Source organism: Megascapheus bottae, chromosome 3 (assembly GCF_031878675.1).
Source record: "Megascapheus bottae isolate mThoBot1 chromosome 3, mThoBot2.hap1, whole genome shotgun sequence".
NCBI lineage: Eukaryota > Metazoa > Chordata > Mammalia > Rodentia > Geomyidae > Megascapheus > Megascapheus bottae.
Window position 1 is genome coordinate 60,896,900 of NC_143511.1, and position 21,035 is coordinate 60,917,934.

The window sequence follows — 21,035 nt, forward strand, 5'->3', positions numbered from 1 at the left end:
AATGCACTGTACTCATATAACCTGACAAAGGGAATTATAACCATAACATCTTTGAACAACCATATCATCATCATCACCTTAAAAAGACAGAATCATGAGTTCTGGCAAGATGAAAGTGGATGTAGATTAATATGTCTGTGAGGCTTCCCAAAAAAGGCAGCTCTCGTGCTAGGCCTGGACAGGGTGAAACTGAGACACCCTGCACAGAAACAGAGAGCAGAGTTAAGAGTGTCAACAACTTTAAGAAAGGAATAGTAACTCTTAGTACCAGAGATAATGAGTCAGAAGGTTCACCTGTGTCTCTCATGACCTGCAGATACTGTCCAGCCCAATTTCAGAGAATCCTTGAAAAACTGATATGGTGTAGAGGGAGTATTTGGGTATACAAATCAGATTTCCAATTCAGTCCCCTATCGGTTTGCTCGAGACTGGCAAAGATTAAATGTCCACCCAAGTCCTATCTGTTCTTGTCCATAAAAGCCAAGCCTCCCAGATTCTGTGCAAGGTGTGGGGTCCTTTCTGTCTTTGGATGGCCTGGGGGATCTAGAAAGCCAAATTGTGCAGGACAGATGCCACCATCCATGAGCCTTCTCCATCTACCATGATGTGTCACATAAATATCAAAATCTTCAGCACATGCTATGGTATAACAAAGACTGGAAAGCTGAACAAAAGCATGTCTGGATCGTGTCTGTTTCTTTAAGGACTTCCCCCTTCATGAACATGATCATCTTCCAGTCACTGCATACTGTCTCTCATCAGAAAAGACAAACTGATGTTTTCATCTTCCTCAGGAGTGGAGGATGGAGAAGGACAGATGTGAGTGCCTGCAGTGCCTGCCCAGCTGCAGGGAGGGGGCATTTTCCAAGGGTATATTTAGATGACAGAGGTCTCAAGTCCCCAAAAACTTTGAGAGGGAGAATCCAGAAGAAGCTGCCTGTGGCAGCTGGGAAGAGGGGAGAGGTTCCCTAGCTTAGGTAGAGCTGTTAGGAAGGCTGCATTCCAGAGCTGTGATCACAGCAGCCCTGCCACTACAGAGATGCATTGACTAGCACATGACACAGAGCCCTGCAAGACCCACAGCAAGAATTCTAAAAGTACCATGGAGGACCACCACAACTGCTTGGCAGCCCCACCAGAAACGGTGTGCAAATTCCTCTTCCGGTTTAAGTGTCAGGAGGAACAAGTAGCCAATGTACTACTCTCCTGTGTCTCTTTGAGCATTAAGCTCAAAACAAATTAAAATTCAATTTCAGTAACCATGGGGTCCTGGTTAGGGGCTGGGATAGGTGGGAAGAGGTTAAGAAGCAGAGAGGAGGGGTGCAGTGTATTATGGGGCCATGATTCCTGATCAAATGTCATGGACTAGACCAGCCCTGACAGAGCAGATAGCCATTTCTGAGGGTGCAGTGGTATTGCCCTAGTAATCAATAATCTCATGGTCCCTCCCCCAATCACCCAAGTTACTTTAGAGCAGCTGGAATAATCTTTCAGTCTATTAGATTGGATCTTGTGATCCAATCTTGGATCCCTGCTTTCTAATCTTGTGGAATCGTCTTACTCTCAAGGTAACCAAAGGCACTGGCTCTGGCCCTGGCCTCCAAGTCAGTTCACATCCAACCCTTTCTACCCCATTAACTGCATCTCATGCCACATCTTGCCTTCCATGCTTACTAGCCCACAAGACATCTTTTGGCTGCTGTATCAAGGTCATTCCAACTTTAGGCCTTTATATAGGCTGTTCCCTCTGGTTGGGTGTTGGGAGCCAGAGTGGAATCAAACTGTACCTTGACTTGCATCAGACAATGGCTTTATTGTCTTATTGCTTTCTGGCCCTATTCTATGTAAATTACCTGAGAATTACCATATGAATGTAACACCTGGAGGTTCCCTGGGTCTGGAGGAGGGAAGAAGCGGGAGTGGAAAATAAACGCAGCAGTCTCGGGAGTCTTTGCCTGGACTGCGGACATCCTGGACCCGGTGTGTCTGTCTCTCTTCTATTTCTTCCTAGTCCTTGCCCCCGATTTCAGGAACCCCAATCTGCGAACCCTGGTTTGCTGCCGGTTGGCCCAGGCAGTTGGGGAACTGTTCACCACCTTTATCTTCAAAGTATCATCCTTAGAGAGATACTCCCTAACCTTATTGAAGTGTTCTCACTCTTTATGCCCATAACATCCTGGTCTTCTCCTCAGAGCACCATTACTCTATAATTATAAGTAATGACACCATCCATCACTATGGAGTAAATTCTGGGACCCACATCTTTGTTATTGCCAGCCTCCTCAGTGGCTGTGCCTCACACAGAATTGGTGTTTAGTAACTATTTGCTGAAGTCATGCAATCAATTAATCAACCAATAACTAACTAGGAGATGTATACATAAGAGGAAGATAGACAGTGGACCCCAAAGGGGTGCCAATACTTACAGGAAGCAGGAGAAGGAGATTGAGGTACTTACTGGCCACATCAGTTGGGGCTTTCTTCACATTTTCCCTGTCTCTAACTGCTACATGAACATAATTGATGGCATATTCTGCCTTAAGGAGCTATTGTCAGTTAGGGTGCTATACGAGAGGTTGTTGGGGCTCAGGTATTTATCATGCTTTTAGAGTCCTTCCTCCCTCCTTACTAACTATAGTACTTGTTGATCAGATGTGGATGTGTATAACCCTCCCAGAGGGACACAGCCCTAAATGCTCAGGCAGAGGGTCCTAGGATTGTCTACAGGTATTAAAGCTGACAGCAACTACTGATATGCAGACCTCTGGTTCTGGAATCCTTATCAGAAACCCCAGCCTGCTCAGTCTGTCAGACATTGAAGTCATATGTTGCCCTCCCAAGCCCCTGCAGCCTCCAGCTTTATGCCCAGAGCCACAACCACTGCAGCTGGTGGTGATGCACTCTTCCCACACTAGCAAGGATTCCAGGTTTGCCAGATTGAGCCGGGCGGGGCGGGGGGGGGGGGGATTGCACTTCAGTGTCCTACCCATGCTTCAGTAAAAATATTTTTTTTTAAATATCTGTTATCTCCTCTTTTTCTTACCCTCTTTTCAACAGTTTTTTTTTCTTACTCTTTCTATCTTAGACTCAATCTTTCAGGTCAAAAGGGCTTTGGCATTTAGCTAATCAATGGCATTTAGCCCACAATGGATCATTGAACTACTAATACAACATATGAGAGAAATACTAGATTCTACTTGAATGCTTCCAGTGACAGGAAGCTCACTACTTCATGCAAAAGCCTGGTCCACTGTTTGAAAGTGGGGATATTAATTTTCTTAGTCTATTTGTATCCCCAAGTCTTCCCTTCTTCTGACAAAACAGCCCCAATCTCTTGACTCAGTCATCCCTCCTCAGAAAGAATTGCCCATTGCTTCCCAAGTACATTAAATTTTGCCTAGCCAAGAGTGTAGTCTTGATGACCTGTGAAAGGAAAACAGGATGAGAGGAAGAAAAGCAGCTTGGAGTAGAACAGACTGTCACTGTCCTCGACCTTGTTATTGTCTTAGACCTTGCTGCAGAGATTGCAGTGGTTCAGGGGGCAGCCCCAGGATAACTAACTCAAGCTCAACTCCCAGGATAAGTAGATTGACTACACACACACACACACACACACACACTATTCCCCGCTAAAAATCAGTGGTCAGCCTGGCCATGCGACCAGCTTGTGAGCCAGTGAGCACCAACCTGGCTCTGCTCTTGGCTTTACATGTTTCCTGTGTGTCTTTGGCCAAGTCATTGCACCATCTTACTGGATGATAGAAATACTTGGGACCTGGTGAGGAGATAAGCCAGTAAGGTTCTCCATAGTTGAAAGCAGAAACTATGATAAGCAGTGAATATATAGCATCTGACATTTACTATGGCCTTGATAACAGCTCTGTGCAATTATGAACTCCCATACCACCACTCCTCTAGATCTCTCCCTGAGCTATTTCTTCTGCTTTAATTGCTCTCCAGCCAGTCCTGTCATCTCCACAGATCTGGATCCTGCCAGCCCTACAGTTACCTAATCTAGGAAATCTTTTTCTTTCCCAACTGGACATGCCTGTCTCTCCACCCCCTCTTCTGTCTCCTCTACCTCCCTGTGGTGGGACATAGACTCATTCATGAGAAAAATAAGCTCCCTGAAGACAGAAAACATCATCCAGAGCTTCATCTATCTCTTGCAGTAACTGGCTCCTTACTGTGGTAGCTATTAAGGCCATCCCTACTGGCCAAGCTCTATGTGGCTGGGCAATGCAAGCCAGCCTAGAGAAACACCACCACTCAGAGGGCTAAGCAGCGAATCAGAGCAGGAGACATTTCTGGTGGCTTTCTCTGTCAGACAAGGGACAGACCTTTTCCTGGTTTAACCCCATGACCTTTGAACTTCCTGGGAGGTCAACAGTCCTCTCCCTTTCCCCAGCTGTCTCTCTGTCTCTGGCCTATGAGAGGGAGGGCCCAAGGCCCATTCCATTTTGCACCCGTATTGATCTGTTGGCAGCAATGGGCTGGATAATTAGCCAGGAATTAGGGTTTCTATTACAGCCAGGAGGCTGCTCCAGCTGATTTATCACCTGAATAATTTACTGTGATTGAAAGGAAATTAAAATGAACTCCATTTGACAACTGTGAGCTTTTATGGGCTTTAGTGAAGGCTCAAAAGCCAGATTAATAGCCTGGTGTTGGTTAATAGTCTGCCGAGGGTAAATACGGCAGTCTGCTCGCACTCTCTGCGGCCTTCCTCTGGTGGCCGGAGGAGGGACTCGCTCCACTAAAACTCATGCTCATGACAGCCCAGCCCGCATCAAGGCGAGTTTTACTGAAACAAATTCTACTACTGCCGTTTCAATAAACACACACATACACGCTACATACACACTCACCACCATTGGTTTCCCCCACCCCAAGTTGATTTTTACTCACTCCCCATGAAGGGAAAACAGAATTGCTTTTTCAATAACCATTTGAAAAAAGGAAGTGTTTCAGGGTTTGGAAAGTTCATAGCCATTATTACTGAATAGATTTTCTAGGCTGTTTTTTCATCTTTCATCTGAAACACCTACCTAGCTGCCTAGGTGCCTCTGTGGACCAAACCACTCAGGGAATGGCTGTGAGAGAGCAAGCATATCCATTTGGTTAGTTCACTGGACTAAGTAGAGTGAACTGTTGGGATGCTTTCCTGGCTGCTCCTCATCCCTGGGGTCTGCCTGTGAATGGTACAGTGCTGCCCCCAGGAGTGGGTCTCTATTAACCTCTGCACCAAGGCAAAGGATTTAGTAAGTTTCTCTATGACAGCCCAAGCCAGGGACACACACATAGGGCAGAACTGGGAAAAGTAGCAAGATGGGGAGGCTCTAAGTTTCCAGTAATGATTAGCAGAACCCCAGCATGTCCCTGAACAGAAATGCTTCTCCAGGGATGTGGAGTAGGTAATTCAGCAGGATGTGACCTCCCTATGCCATGGAGGACCCTGAGAGTTCAGGAACATCCTGCAGAATCTGGCTGCAAAAGGCCATCTGCATGCTAGCAGAACTAAGGGCAACTCCTAGACCCCCACCCACAGGGCACAGGGACCGATGGCACCACCTTACACAATGTGGGGACAGAAGATTCTAAAGTCTTATTCCAGCTCTGTGACTTCTCTAATCCTGAAAATGGGGTGAACAATCTAGAGAAACGTTATAATCCACGCAATGGCGCTCACAAATTCTGCCCAGCCTGCTTGATTGACACATCAATGAAAGAGCCAATAAAAAGCTACATATGAAAGACCTTTGAAAAGTGGCAGCTATCATATATGTAGAAGGAAGATCTCTGTGGTCACTGTAGAAGTCACCACCAACCATGATAACTAAGACCACATCTATGAAAAACAAGGTCCAGATAAAGTACCTGTTCAACTAGCAGAGCCAGGACTAAATCAAGCTAGCAGAAATCAAAGAAACAGCAAAAGGCCAAGAGTGGGCCTAGTGGTAAAGTGCTTGCCTAGCATGCACAAAGCCCTGGGTCCAATTCCTCAGTACCACATACACAGAAAAAGCTGGAAGTGGAGCTATGGCTCAAGCGGTAGAGCACTAGCCTCAAGAAAGCTCAAGGATAGTGCCCAGGCCCTGAGTTCAAACCCCCCCCCCCAATAAAAATAAATTAAATTTTTTTAAGTAACAGCAACCATCACCAACCAGGCCTCCAGGCCCAGAGACACCTAAGCTCACATAGCCTGATGTGTGAGCTAACGAAAGAAGTAGACAATCTCCACAGCCAACAGCTCAGGGCTTCCTTCCGGTGTCACCTCCATGCCACTCTGAGGTTCAAAGGCAGATTCCATGGAACACACATCAGACTATAAGTAGGCAGGAGGAGACTCAAGGAACTCATACCCTTGACCTGCATCCCTTGCCCCTGCTATCGTTTGTCCAGCGTGATTGGGAATGGGGGTGTGAGGGTACGTCATTCATAGTCCAGTGCCTGTGTGTGAACAGGCCGGCCCCACAGCCTCACCTTCCATCTCTCCTCATTACAGCATGCCATTGGGAGGTGACGCAGATTAACCAGAAAACATTGAGTCAGTCATTATCGTTCAGATTGTTCAGTCTGCCTGCTGGCCCCGCCTCGGAGCTCATACTGACACAAGCTTGTGACATGCTCACAGCACTCTGAAGGACACTGCTAGAAAAAAAAAGTCCTCACCAAACTTGCAATGCAGAGCTCTTTTCTGTCCTTTAGGACCACAAACAATGTTCCCTCCTCAGTACCCTCGCCCTGGATACTCGCAATTCTTTCTCTTGACCCTGCATCAGGACCCACAGAAACTATACTCTTGTTCCTGGCCTCCAAGTCCATAGCAGGCTACTCCTGTGAACTGCAGACAAAGCTGGTGCCTGACTCATCCTTACTCTTCCTATGCCTGGCACTGAGCTGGGCCTGCATGCAAGAAATATGTCTGAGTAATGAGAGAGTAAGTAAGGTGAGTTGAGTAGGCTGCATGGATAGGCTTCAGAACGCTTCCTCATTTCAGGTCAGCTCTACCAATTCTTTCCTAATATCTTGTGCTAAGTGATGTAGGATTCAGACCCTGAGTTTCCTTGTGAATCTTGTGAAGTTCAGAGGACCCCAAATGGCTATGTTCCACTCTCCGCCATATACTTGCCTCCAAAAATGAAAGCGTTGAAGGCTTGCCTCTGTTGTCCCTGCTAGCCCTAAAGTGATGTGATTATGACAAACTGTCATAAGATTATTGCCTTTAAACACCTTCCTTACTTCTCAGGACCCACGAGCACCTCTAGATCTTCCTTTCCACAGGAGCTTACACAAATGGGCTACATTGCTTTGAAGGTTCTGTGGGAAAATTCCAGGAGCATCATCTGATTAGCATTGAGAAGAGGCTCAGTGAGGCCAATGCTGCCATCAGTACTGGCTGGGAAAGTGCTGGGGACAGTAATTGTTTGTAGGCCCTGTCTCATTCACCAGATGGCTGTTCTCAGCAGCTGGAATCATGTCTATGTTGCCTGTGGCTGTTAGGCAGCCAGCTGAAGACCTGGCACAGACAGGGCAACAAGAACTATTGTCCAGAATTGAACCTGGCATGTTTGTGATCATATTCAGGCCATGAGATTTTTTTTTTCTGGTAAGATCTTTTTTTCAGTAAATCTTTCTGGTCCCATCTATATAGACAGCGAATGACTCCTCTGCACAGGAACAGCAACCCAGTTAGACAAGGGTAGTCCCCTGGCTTTTCCCCTCTCTTCTAGCACCCAGAGAAGGAGCTTGTCCAATGACAGACTTTTTCATCACCAGTTCCTCGGATGTTACCATGTCTAATAGCATGCCAGTGTGACCTGATGGGATGCCTGAAACTTTATGGCTGTGAGACTCCCTAAGACTAATGGTGCTTATATAGTTGGACTATTGCCCTGGCTAACAGGAGAAAGACACAAGACCATTTCAAGTGGCCCAAATATGACTTATACCCCTTTGTCCACGGAATCCTGGAAAAGGAGCATTGAGCAATGGGAGAGCAATCAGACCAGTTCCTTGGCCCCTGGCTGGTTAGAGACAGAGGTGCCAGAGGCCACTGAGTTCCAAACAAATCCCACTGGGATGTGGAGATTGACCAAGTTTGACTAAGAACAATGAGAGCCCATTCCGAGTAGAACCTGTCAGATGCCCATGCCTCCAGGTAGCCAGCTGAATGACCCAGGTCTGCATTATGGTGGCAGAAGCTGTGAGTGTGCATCTTGGGCATACCTGCTCTGGCTTGATGGGCTCCGTAGTGGTGAAGATGTCCGAATAGTGCTGCCTCTCAAACACTCGGTCCAGCACTTCTAGCTGCTGCTGTGTGAACAGGTCTCCCCGCATCTGCTTCCGGAGGAAATCTCTGCCTGGAAGTGAGTGGCCATTGGGCACCGGAGACTCCTGAATACCTTTGACGAGGATGAGAGAGGAAGGGGAAGGGAAAGTTATACAGCTTGCTAAAAGAACACAGCTTAGACCCTGAGACTTGGAAGAGGGTCTGGCCACCCTTCAGGCTAGCTCCTTCCCAATGTTGTAATATCATCTACTAAATGACAGTCAGCAGAGCTGAGCCAATACCAGCACTATGCCCTTGAACTTTCAAAACTATGAGCTAATTCAATCTCTTTTCTTTATAAAGTTATTCCCCTGAAATATTTCATAATAGTAACAAAAACTGGACAAATTATAAGACATGATTATTTTCCACATTCAGCAGATGAGAAAATTGAGACCTAGAGACATTTGATGATTTGCTTGAGATTGGAGCTCAGGATGGTTCGAGGTTTCATCACAGCTACTGCTGCTCCTCCTATACTGAAATTCTCTCTGGTGGTACCATTTTCTCCAGAGCTAATGTCCTCATCCAATACAACTGCCACCACATAATATGACCAGTCAATAAAACACTGTTCTGGAAAGGCAAGAGGGAAACAGACATTCTCATTCAAGTGGTCACGCACTGTGCAAGGCAATTTGGCAAAAGCTATCAAAATCACAAGTACCGTTCCCTTTGATAGAGTGATTGCATGACGGAGGATTTACTTTACAGCTACATTTACATCTATGGAAAGTTACATATAGATAAGAAAGCACAAGATTAGATTCTCTGTTTTCTGCAGTGCTAGCTATTCACTCTATAAGTCTTTGGTGGTGATGCTCACAAATAGGATGAAAAACTTTTGTAAGTCTTGGGCATGACCTGTGCAAAACAAAAGCAAGTCCAGAGGACAAAGATTCTGGAAAGGTAATGGCCTCTGGTCCACCATTCCCTGGGACTCTCTACCATCTCTTGCCCTTGCAGGCCTGACGAGAGATAGGTGGAAACCCAGGGTTGAGGTGGAACATCTGCCTATGGTGTCAGGAAGCCACAAGGGCACCTTGTGGTGCATGGATCAGCTCTCATACTGAAAGGTGCCTTGGCACAGACCTTATCCAGATCCCACTCCTGCTATCATAGCTGCCCTACATGTCACCCATTGTGGAAACAATCCCACCCATAAGAGGAATGAGTTCAAACCAAGGAGCACAAAGCAATGGGATATCCTGTCACCCAGAATTGGCTAAAATTTAAGGCTTTTTTAACTACACCCTACAAAGTGAAGACACCAGCTCCTGGTATTCATATGAGTATTAGCCTTTCAGAGTCCCTATGGAGGCTGGCAGGATCAGGGCACCCAAAGTTTGGATAGGTAAGGGCCTTCAAAAATGGCTTACAAGCCCCCCTGAGAAAATAGATTCCACCCCAGAGGGTCAGACACCTCCAAAGATGGAAGCTGGTCTGTCTGATCAGAGTCCCAGCATAAAACCCATTCTATCTTCTGACAGCCTGTGACACTGACCTTCAAGACAGATGCTTGTTCTTGACCACAGGATATTATCCATAGAACCTCCATCCATCACGGCCTATTCCATGGGTACCATTTGCCCAGCTCCCAAGACTAGCAGCATGCGGGAGCTCCCAGTCTAGTCTGTACGTATACACATATGTATCACATAAATGTCATACATGACACATACACATACACACATATTACAAATACACCCCACACATATACTAATACTATACATTCATCATATCTGCACATGTACACATTCCACACACATACATACCACACATAATACACATATTACATGTACAACATATACCACATATACACTGTCTCTATCTCTAGCTCTGTCTCTCTCACTTAGGAAGATGGCTCAACTTGCTTCTACTCAGCTACTGTTCTTTCAGATTATCTGGTAGTTTCAGTCACTCCTGACACAATTTGACCTCTAATTCAGTCCCCAGAGCCTCCACTAAATTTCCAACTGCCAGAAAAGATAATTTCCTGTCTACTTACTTCAGTTAAACAACCCATCCTATAGCCTTCCAGCAGGCCCACATCTCCTACTAAGTCAGTCCTGCTAGCCAGTTCCCTCACTTCCACCAAGGCTTCACAGATCCCAAGTGGGCCAAACCACACCCCTCACTCCCATCCTGCTTTCTCTCCCCTAAAGTTGCTCTAGTTGATATGCCATGCTCTGACCCTCAAGAAAAGTCTCTCCCCACCAGTCAAGTCCTCTCAGCAATGGCCTCAGGCTCTTTGGGGTTCGCATCCTGGGCTCTTTCCATAGCTCAAAGCTCTGGAGAAGTAGGGTTTTCCTCCACTGAAATACAGAGAAGTGGCTCCACTCAGGGTTCCTACCAGCAAGGGCACTCTCTCACCACCAGGCAGAGCCCTAGCACAGAGTCAGGGCTCAGGGATATCTCAAATGTATGCACAGAGGGCCTTGAGAAGATTCTGCTTTGAAAGCATTTGTCCAAGACTTAATCAGCATTTCAAATGACAGGGAGAGAAGTGGCATCATTTGTTCCCTTATACAAAAGATAGTTAAAGTCTATCATTTCCTTAAGAAGGCTTGGGACACATAATCACATAATCATGTATCTATTAATCTAACAAATATGAGTCAAATGTTTACATTGGACTAATGATATTTTAAAAATAAAAATTTGATGTGGGCATTGGTGACTTACACTTGCAATTCTAGCCAGTGATCTGAGGACCATGACTCAAAGCCAGCCCAGGCCAGAAAGTCCATGAGATTCTTATCTCCAGTTAACCACCAAGAAGCTGAAAATAGAGCTATGGCTTAAGAGGTAAAGCAGTAGCCTTAAGTGCAAAATCTCAGGGATAACACCCAGGCCCTGAGTTCAAGCCCCAGGATAGGTATATAAATAATAAATACATACATATTTAGCAGAAAATAAACAAAAGAAACAGAATAGAGAGATGAGTAACAGGCCTCACTGTGTAATCTAGAGAGGGTATATAATATCAAATAATCAAATATATAAACACGTGTGATTGATGCTAAATAGAAAAAGGTATGTAGACATATACACATGTGATCATGAAGGGAGTCAAAGGAAGACTTCAAGAAGAAGTCATATTTAAACTAAAAGTAGGGGATGGGAATTGACTGGGGAAAAAAAAAGAGAATATGAGGCAACCAAGCATGCTCCCCCACTCCCAGCTCCAAGCTAAGAATAACATGAAAGAAACAGAGGAAACTAGAGGTATAATTCAACGGTACAGGCCTTTAGCAAGTTCTGAGTTCAAACCTAGTGTAGGAAGGAAGAAAGAGAGGGGGGAGGAGGGAGGGAGAGAAAAGGAGGAAGGATGGGGAGAGAGAAGGAAGGAAGGGAGGGAGGGGAAGAGAGAAAGAGAAAGAGAGGGAGGGAGGGAGGAGAAAGAAAGAAAGAAAGAAAGAAAGAAAGAAAGAAAGAAAGAAAGAAAGAAAGAAAGAAAGAAAGAAAGAAAGAGCTGGACACAGTGGCTCATGTCTGTAATCCTAGGTACTCAGGAGGCTGAGATCTAAGGATCATGGTTCAAAGCCAGCCCAGGCACTAAAATCGTGAAACCCTTATCTCCAATTAACCACTTATCTCCAATTAAACTGGAAGTGGTGATGTGACTCAAGGGGTAGGGTGGTAGCCTTGAACTGAAGAGCTCAGGGACAGTGCCCAGGCCCAGAGTTCAAGCTCCATGACTGACAAAAAAGAAAGAAAGAAAGAAAAAAAGAAAGAAAGAGAGGAGGGAGAGAGGGAGGGAGGGAGGGAGGGAGGGAGGGAGAGAGGAAGGAAGGAAGGAAGGAAGGAAGGAAGGAAGGAAGGAAGGAAGGAAGAAAAGAATGGAAGGGAAGGGAAGGGAAGGGAAGGAAGGAAGGAAGGAAGAGGGAGGGAGAGAAGAGGAAGAAAAGGAGAATGAAGAAGATGAAAAGAGTAACAGAGGGAGGGAAGCTATCCCTGGAGAATCTGGAGTGGCAACAGACAGCTCAGACCATGGAAGAGCTGAACCCTATGGAAGAAGCTTTCAGAGGGGTTAGGGAAACAGCTGCCCTCTCCATTTCTCAGTCCCAGGTGCTGAGTCATTCATCTGTTTAGATCATAAACCTCCTAAACTTTGCCTTTCCATAGAAACAAGGGCTCACAAAGATGGGGTTTGCATTTTCAGGTGTTTGTGCTACAGTCAATCAGCCCTACATGATCTGATGAGCTCATCATAAGAAACATAAACCATTCATTGACATATATGCTATTTTTCAGGTCAGACACAGTCTCAAGCATACATGCCTCCTCCTCCAGGATGCCGTCCCTCCTGTCCCTGATGCTTGCCTCCGTTCTCAGGGCTCTGAACACTTTTTCCCTTAGTTTGGAAATTTCCTGAGTTTTCCTAGCCACACTAAACTATTGGCTGCCTTGTGTATGTGTGTAGGATACCACAGGTAACTCACCTATGTCTGCTCCACAAAGAATATTTGTGGGGCTAACAAACAAATCATAGTGATGCCTGTGAGATCATCTTCCCTCTGTATATGTAGTCTGCACATGTCAGTATCCCACCACTACCTCTATTCATCCATTTTTCCCCTAGTAAGCATAGTAAGTATAACCACAAGCAAAAGCTAACACAACCCTAGTGGAGTTCCATCCAGCAGGGAAAGCAAATAATAATTTAAAAATAATCAGACTAATAAGGTACAAGAATCAACCCACATAAACACTCTTAATAAAAAGGTATCTGGGACTGGGAGTTTGGCCAGTGACAGGGTGCTTTGCCTGGGATGCATGAAGACCAGTGTTCTTTGATACCACATACATAGAAAAAGCTGGAAATTGTACTGTGGCTCAAGTGGTAGAGCGCTAGCCTTGGAAAAGCTCAAGGACAGTGCACAGGCCCTCAGTTCAAGACCCAGGAGTGGCAAAAAAAATTAAATTAAAAATATTTGTAAAAGAAATCTGGTTCTGAGAAGGCAGTGTTATGCCAGCATCCATTATGTGTGGCACATAGTGGGTGCATAGGATGAGCCATACAAAGAGATTATGTGCTCAGAGGCAGCTATAAAAATGAACATACACACACACACACACACACACACACACACACACACACACCCTGCACCAGGGCAAGTCTGTACCTCCTGCCCATAGTGTCATCTTTCATAACATTTCTCTGTGATCTGACTTAATTGGAGAATATGGTCTTGCAAGCAGGTTACAAAAAATACTTAGACCCTTTTTATTCCAAGGAGAAAAATCCAAATACATGATGTGAATAGTATGCTTAAATATATGGATAGACATGAGCAAAAGTACAAAGGTATACCAGGGGCATGGTATCTTTAAATCTTTTTTTTTTTCCTACTCCAAATCAAATAATATGTAATAGACCCAGTGCTGGGCTTAGTCAACCATGGCTCGTAGAATTAACATTCTGGAAGCTAGCTTCAGGGGAGTAAGGGGCAGGAAGCCCCGTCTCGGGGAGCAAAGAAATGCTGGCTTTAAATTTCAGGTTAAACCAATGTTATTCACAACCCGGCTTTGAAGCTAAAAGCTTTACACAATCAGGTCTGGTCACGCAAAGAGGGAGGAAGCAAAAATAGCCTCAGATTCCCATCTGTCAGGAGAAAGCTGTCTCTTGTGTGTCTTAAAAGATCATAAACCCATTGCGATTTCCTCAGAGCACAGCAGAGTCAGGAGTTTGAATTTTTCTTGGAGAGCTCTGGTTTATTTCCTTTAAAAATCATCATGTACATTATATCTAAAGATGTTTGCTGAGGGGAAAAGATAAAAACAAATAGGAATCTCAAAAATCCCCCTGACATCATGGCCTTTGGGCTTCAAGCTTATCTGGAAATTGAGGGGTCCTGGCAAAGAAGGTTAGAGCCACTGATCAGCCTCCAGTTTTCCACAAAAATGGGGGACAAGGTCAGAGTCTTCACGGAGCCTCTTTCAACCTCAACACTTCTCAGGTGGCAGAAATGGATACAGAGCAGGATCCTAATCCCAGCTCTACCTTCACTTGTCGTTTAAGCTGACAGATCACCTGCCCCAGTAGTCCAGAGCCTGGATGGCCAGCCAGGTGTGTTGATGCGCCTGGGACATTTCTAGTTTGGGGCAAATGAGTCCAGCAAACTGAGAATTATTCTCCTGGCTAATTCTTTTCTTTTCTTTTTTTTTTTTTTTTGCCAGTCCTAGCTAGGCTTTGAACTCAGGGCCTGAGCACTATCCTTAGGCTTTCTCAAGGCTAGAGGTCTACCACTTGAGCCACAGCACCACTTCCGGCTTTTCTTTTCTATGTATGTGGTACCAAGGAATTGAACCCAGGTCTTCAGGAATGCTAGGCAAGAACTCTACCACTAGGCCAAACTCCCAGCCCAACCTAGCTAATTTTAAAGGCAAGGAGTGCAAAGCAAATGACAAAAAAATCAGAGCCACCACTGATTGCAACTCCAAGTAATTGTTTCAGATGCATTTTTTTTAATTGGTTGTGGTGCTTGAACCCTAGGCTTGGGTACTGTCCCTAAGCTCTTCAGCTCAAGGCTAGACTGTAGCCACTTTGAGCCACAGCACCACTTCCAGTTTTCTAATGGTTAATTGGAGATAAGAATCTCACAGACTTTCATGCCCTGGCTGGCTTCAAACCTTGATCCTCAGGTCTCAGGCTCCCAAGTAGCTAGGATTACAGGCATGAACCACCAGCACCTAACCAGATGCCATTTTTAAGAAGCTTGCTACTTCAGATGTGGTGGCTCATGCAAGTAACTCCACATACTTGTGAAACAGAAATAGGAAAGACTACACGGAAAGCTTACTCAGGCAAAAAACCGGTAAAGTAGTTTAAAGTGGTTGAGGTTTACACCTCCAGCTAGGCAGGAAATGTAAATAAGAGAAAGGGTCTAGGCAGGGTAGGGAGAGAGGTGGTGATCACAAGACCTTATCCATAAAACAACTAAAGCAAAAAAATGGCTCAGACAGGGTTTAAGTGGTAGAGTGCCTGCCTAGCAAGATTAAGGTCCTATATTTATACCAGCACCATGAACAAAAAAAAAAAAGAAAGGAGAGAAAGAAGGGAGGGAGGGAAGGAGGGAGGGAGGGAGGAAAGAGAGAAAAGAAAGGAAGTTTGCTGAAGGTAATTTCAGCTCTGCAATATAGGAAGATCTAGGTATTGCATGGGTTATAAAAGAAGGATTGAGTCTGGAGATACATAAGCAAAATTCTCCACCTAAGATTGAAAGCACATCATCTGCCCCTAGAAAGAATGAATGAGGGACTGATCAGAATAATGGCACACAAATTCACACCCTGGATGGATGCTGTTCAGTGTCAGACATTAAGTTATTTCCTTATTTTATCTCCCATTTATCTGATCCTCAGAGGTCCACATAAAGTAAGTCTTTTTATCCTATGGTACCTGACATGATGCCAGCTGTTGACATTGCCATCTTCACTAGGAAAACCTTTCTAAATCTCCCCTAGGACAAAGGCCAAGATCACCAGGCCTCCATGATTGATACAGCAGCAAGGGCCATCCCTCCATTTCCCTTCAATGCCATCTCAGCAGGCTATTTGTCAAGTCCTGTATCTCTTTCTTCACCATTGCTCCTTTAAGCCTCTTCTGTTCCCTCTTCTGTCCCACCCTCCACCCCTGCCCATCAACTCTGCCTAAAAGCTACTTCCTTTCATAAGCCTGCCTCCAGGACCAAAGGATGCATTAGTTACCTTTTCTCCAGCTCTTCTTGAGGAAGTTGGATAGGCTACAACTAGGTCTTGGAGTTCTTTTTTTTGTGGGGGGGGGAGGCCATGGGGGGTTTGAACTCCACCTGGGCACTGTCCCTGAGCTCTTCAACTCAAGGCTACTGCCCTACCCTTGAGCCAAGCCCCACTTCCAGTTTTCTAGAAGTTAATTGGAAATAAGAGTCTTGCCCAGGCTGACTTTAAACCTTGATCCTCAGATCTCAGCCTCCTGAATAGCTAGGATTACAGGTGTGAGCCACCGCTCCCAGAATTGAAGTTTGTTTTTATAACCCTTTCTGTGAGCTTGATTTGCTGAGAAATCCCAATTTTATGGCTAAGGAAACTGGCACAAAGAGATTAAGTAACTTGTTTAAGGTCATATAGCAAACACTCAGCAAGCACTTCTAAACATCTTCCCTTGAATGAGAACAAAGCTGGGCAGGCGGCAGATGATGTGGTACAGCATGCTGGGAAAGCCTGGGTACAATGCCAACCAGCTCAAGTTCAAATTCCCCCTTGGTGTCTAACAAGCCCATGCCATTTGAATGACTTTTTTCATCTTAATTTTCTCATCTGCCAAGTGGGACAATAAGGACACCTGGGATTGATGAAGACTTAAGTGAGAATACACTGAAAAGATTTAGCATCATACCTGACCTGCAGTAACGAGTAAAAACATTAATTGCTTTTAGAATCATTCTCTCTTTTCCTGCTAACAGAACAGATGTCTGAAGACAGAGCCCATGTATGACGCACCTCAAGCCTAGGGGATTCTGATTAGTTTGTGAGGGGTTCCTGGCTGTACAGTCGAGGCGATCTCCATGTTCTATAGTGGCACTGTCTCTAGAGTTAGAGAACTTGGGAGAAAACTGTCTGGGAGCAGTTGGACATGGTAACTGCAGTGCAAATCTGTAATCTTAGTACTTGAGAGATGCTACTACACTGCATTCCTGTAATTCTAGCACTTAAACTCAAGTTTAAGTTCAACTCAAGTTCTCGAGTTTGAGAACAGCCTAAGGTATATAACAATACCTTATCTCAAAAAACAAAAGAAGTTGGGTACTTTTGGCTCATACTTGTAATCCTACCTATTTAGGAGGCTGAGATCCAGGAGATGGTAGTTCAAACCTAGGCCTAGGCAGAAAAGCCAATGAACTCCTATTGAAAACAAACAAACAAACAACAACAACAAAAAAAAAACAGTAAAAAGCAGGACTGGGGCCGGGAGTTTGGCCTAGTGGTAGAGTTTGGCCTAGTGGTAGAGTGCTTGCCTAGCAAGCATGAAGACCCAGGTTCAATTCCTTGGTACCACATACATAGAAAAAGCCAGAATAGTGCTGTGGCTCAAGCGGTAGAGAGCTAGCCTTGAGAAAGCCCAAGAACAGTGCTCAGGCCCTGAGCTTAAGCTCCAGGACTGGCAAAAAAATAAAATTTTAAAAAAGCAGGACTGGAGGCATGACTCAAGTCGTAGAGTACCTACCAGCTAAGCAAGCAGGCAAGCCGAGCAAGCACAGAGACCTGAGTTCAAAATTCCAATATTAAAAATAAAAGGAAGGCAGGAAAGAAGAAAGGGATGGAGGGAGGGAGGGAGGGAGGGAGAAAAATGGCCAAGGAAGAGAAGGAAGGAGGGGAGATGGGAGGAAAGTTCAGGGCAGGGCAGGGCAGGGCAGGGGAGGGAAGGGGAGGGGAGTAACTCCTTTGTATTAGTGGTCCAGCAGAGGACAGAGTGAAATAACTAGTGGTTTATGTTCTACCTACTTCTAAGATTTGAAGCAGTTCATAAAATGTTGAGCCCGAGAGGATGATTAACTCTGCAGACTGAGCCAAGCTCCAAGCTTCCAGGTTCACACCAAAAGGCAAAGGCAGCCAGTCATATATTGTTCAGTGTAACAACAGTAAAACATACCATTCATTCCCTACTCTAATTGACTTGGGGCTTCTGTCATATTTTTGGTGCTTGAACGACTCAGGGATGCCTAGCAACAAGAAGAGGTCAGGAGGGGCCACGACATCCCATATCAGGTGCAGGCCGATCCAGTGGGTCAACATTTCTCACACATCTACTATAGACCAAGTCTCTTGCTAGAGAAATGCCCAAAGACCAAAATACAGCCAAGACCAAAATCAATGTTATAAGTGATGTTATACATCGTGTCACAGATGAGAAAAATCAAAGTTGCATGGAGGAAAATTCCACTGAAATTACCAAGATTCAGCCTTTAGTTTCACGCAGTCTTTCCTCTCTGAGAAAGAAAACATAAAATTGTTCGCTCACCAAATATACTAAGATTTAAGTCCAGTAAATGTGATTGTGCCATGTGTTATACAATGAATCCTAAGCAACTGGTTAAGAAAAGCTGCCACATGGACTGGGAAGGTGGCTTAGTGGTAGAGTGCTTGCCTTGCATGCATGAAGCCCTGGGTTTGATTCTTCAGTATCACATAAACAGAAAAAGCCAGAAGTAGGGCTGGGAGTTTGGCCTAGTGGTAGAGTGCTTGCCTAGCATGCATGAAGACCCAGGTTCAATTCCTTGGTACCACATACATAGAAAAAAGCCAAAGTGGTACTGAGGCTCAAACAGTAGAGCTCTAGCCTTGAGAAAGTCCAAGAATAGTGCTCAGATCCTGAGCACAAGCCGAGGACTAGCAAAAAAGAAAAAAAGAAAAAGAAAGAAAAAGCCAGAAGTAGTGCTATGACTCAAGTGATAGAGTGCTAGCCTTGAGCAAAAGAAGCCTAGGGACCTATGACTGCCCCACCCCCCACTCCCCCCCACCCCCCCACCCCCGCCAAAAAAAATACCACCCACCACTGGCCTGAGACTCCATTCAGAGACAACTCAGAGCAAACAGTTTTGGCCCAACCAATCAAGATCTTACTCTGGAAAACACTGTTCTAAGTGCTTGACCTATAAGTACTTACTCAAGACCTTCATGTTAAATCTGTTGTTGCTTTGTCCCACTTTACAGGTGAGGAAAGTGAGATACAGAGAAGTTAAATAACTTGTCATACAACTATATAAAGGAGCAAGGACTCAAACAGTCTGATGGCAAAGTCTGATCTTAACTCTATACCAAATCACTCTATTTATCCAGACTGGATAGAGGAAGACTTCAAAAAGGTCCTTTGGAAAAGATACAGCCTGAATTTTAAGGAGAAATAGGAAGAATATTAGCCAGAGAGTTTGGCTTAATGGTAGAGTGCTTGCCTAGTATGCATGAAGTCCTGGGTTCAATTCTTCCGTACCACATACACAGACAAAGCTGGAAATGGTACTGTGGCTCAAGTGCTAGCCTTGAGAAAGTCCAAAGACAGTGCTCAGGCCCTGAGTTCAAGCCCCAGGACTGGCAAAAGAATAAGCTAGCCAGGGAGAGACAGGAAGAGCATGTACACTGTAATGAGAGGGAATAGCATTTGCAAAGCCTGGTAAAATCAGAGTACTCTGGGAATCGTTGTGATTTGGTGCAATTTGAATGAATGTGTTAAGGAAAGGGGGGGAGCATGGTGAACAGGGCCTGCCCCTCCCAGAACCTAATATTCATTTGGATACATAAAGAACACAAATATCTTCTTGAAAGTCTCTTGGTGTTGGTGTGAAGGAATGGGTTGTGTGTGCAGAAAAGCACCAAGATGATCTCAGAACAGGCAGGAAGCAGTACCTTGTGCACTGTCACCGGGCAAGTCTGTTCTCTCTAATCCACACTGTCCAAATCCATTACCTCATCCTGTGGTACCAAATTACTCCACCTTCCACAACCACACGCACACTAATTAGAAGAGATGTTAACTACGATAGTGAGAATACTCCAAAGCAAATGAAATATTACTAGAAGCAAAAGGGCAATTTGTTTCTGGGAATTGTGCTTTTAAATGAGAGCAAAGAATGCCAAAGGCTTTGTTTTAATTGTACCTGGAAGGACTTCTGTATGCATCCATTTTCCTGCTTCCTTGCACCCAGCAGTCTGTCTCCCATCCCCCACTGTGCAGAATAAATAAATAAATGAATAAATGAGGGTTTAAAAATCATATTTACTCTGATATCTTTACATTAGCCCCACTTGAGTTTTTTTTTAAATTACTGTCTTCATTTCTTTTTCTCCCAAGAATGATATAACTAAAAAGAAGGTTTATATTTGGAAGTGTATCTATCTGATCATTGCGCAAATGTTTTCAGGTGAAATCACTATATTTCTCTAAGATGAGTATGGGCTTTGTCATAGATCAAACTGAGAGAAAAGGAAAAAAAAGATAAATCATCAGAGATCCAAAAATACTTTTCATTTGGAGAAGATATCAGGCCATTTCGATGGGGCTGATGGAATCTCCGTTCTGTCTCCATTACCTGCCTCAGGCAGCCCCAGCCAGGAGCCAACTACTGAGATTATATTCCCCATAAGATGGTCCCCGATATATATATAGATAGATAGATAGATATGATCTTCAACCTCTATTGATTGACCAATTTCACAAGCAAAGACTGGTGAAATGAAGCTGAAATGAACATCATGCTTTAACTCATTGAACCTATCAGGCCTGAGTTAATCTCACTGTCCACTGTCTCTGATAGAATTCAATTGATCAATCATGTTTCAGTGATAGTACCATTTCACTGGCTTATTGCTTCTTCATTTCACAGCTTGACCTGTTAGATATACTCGAACTGGCTCGACTCCTCTTGGATACACAAAGATCAGCCTCTGTCTGCCAACGTGTGTCATCTCCTGTCCCAGCTGAAAAGCACTCAAGAGGCTTTTGTCTATATCTGCTAGGTGTTGTTCTGCCACGCACATGAAAGGTGGATTTGTGATGGCAAGGAATCAAGCAAGCACAAATTACAAGAAGGGCTCTTCTTTCCACATGGAAGCCCTGTTATTTACCATGCATATAGTTAAATTGGGGGCATATTCTTATTTTATATAGGCAAGAGAATACACCTAGATGGGGAAAGGAACACTGGAAAATGACAACAACCGTCAT

The 21,035-nt window shown here is 44.7% G+C and overlaps 1 protein-coding gene across 2 annotated transcripts in view; it reads right to left on the minus strand.

Annotated features, from left to right (window-relative positions):
- The window catches only part of Pax5 (paired box 5), a 167,359-nt gene that overhangs the window by 92,794 nt on the left and 53,530 nt on the right, over nucleotides 1-21,035 (minus strand). For both annotated transcript variants that reach the window (XM_090330268.1, XM_090330269.1), the window contains exon 6: nucleotides 8,230-8,405. In XM_090330268.1, the coding sequence (XP_090186394.1) occupies nucleotides 8,230-8,405 (176 nt within the window). The remainder of the gene's footprint in view (nucleotides 1-8,229; nucleotides 8,406-21,035) is intronic.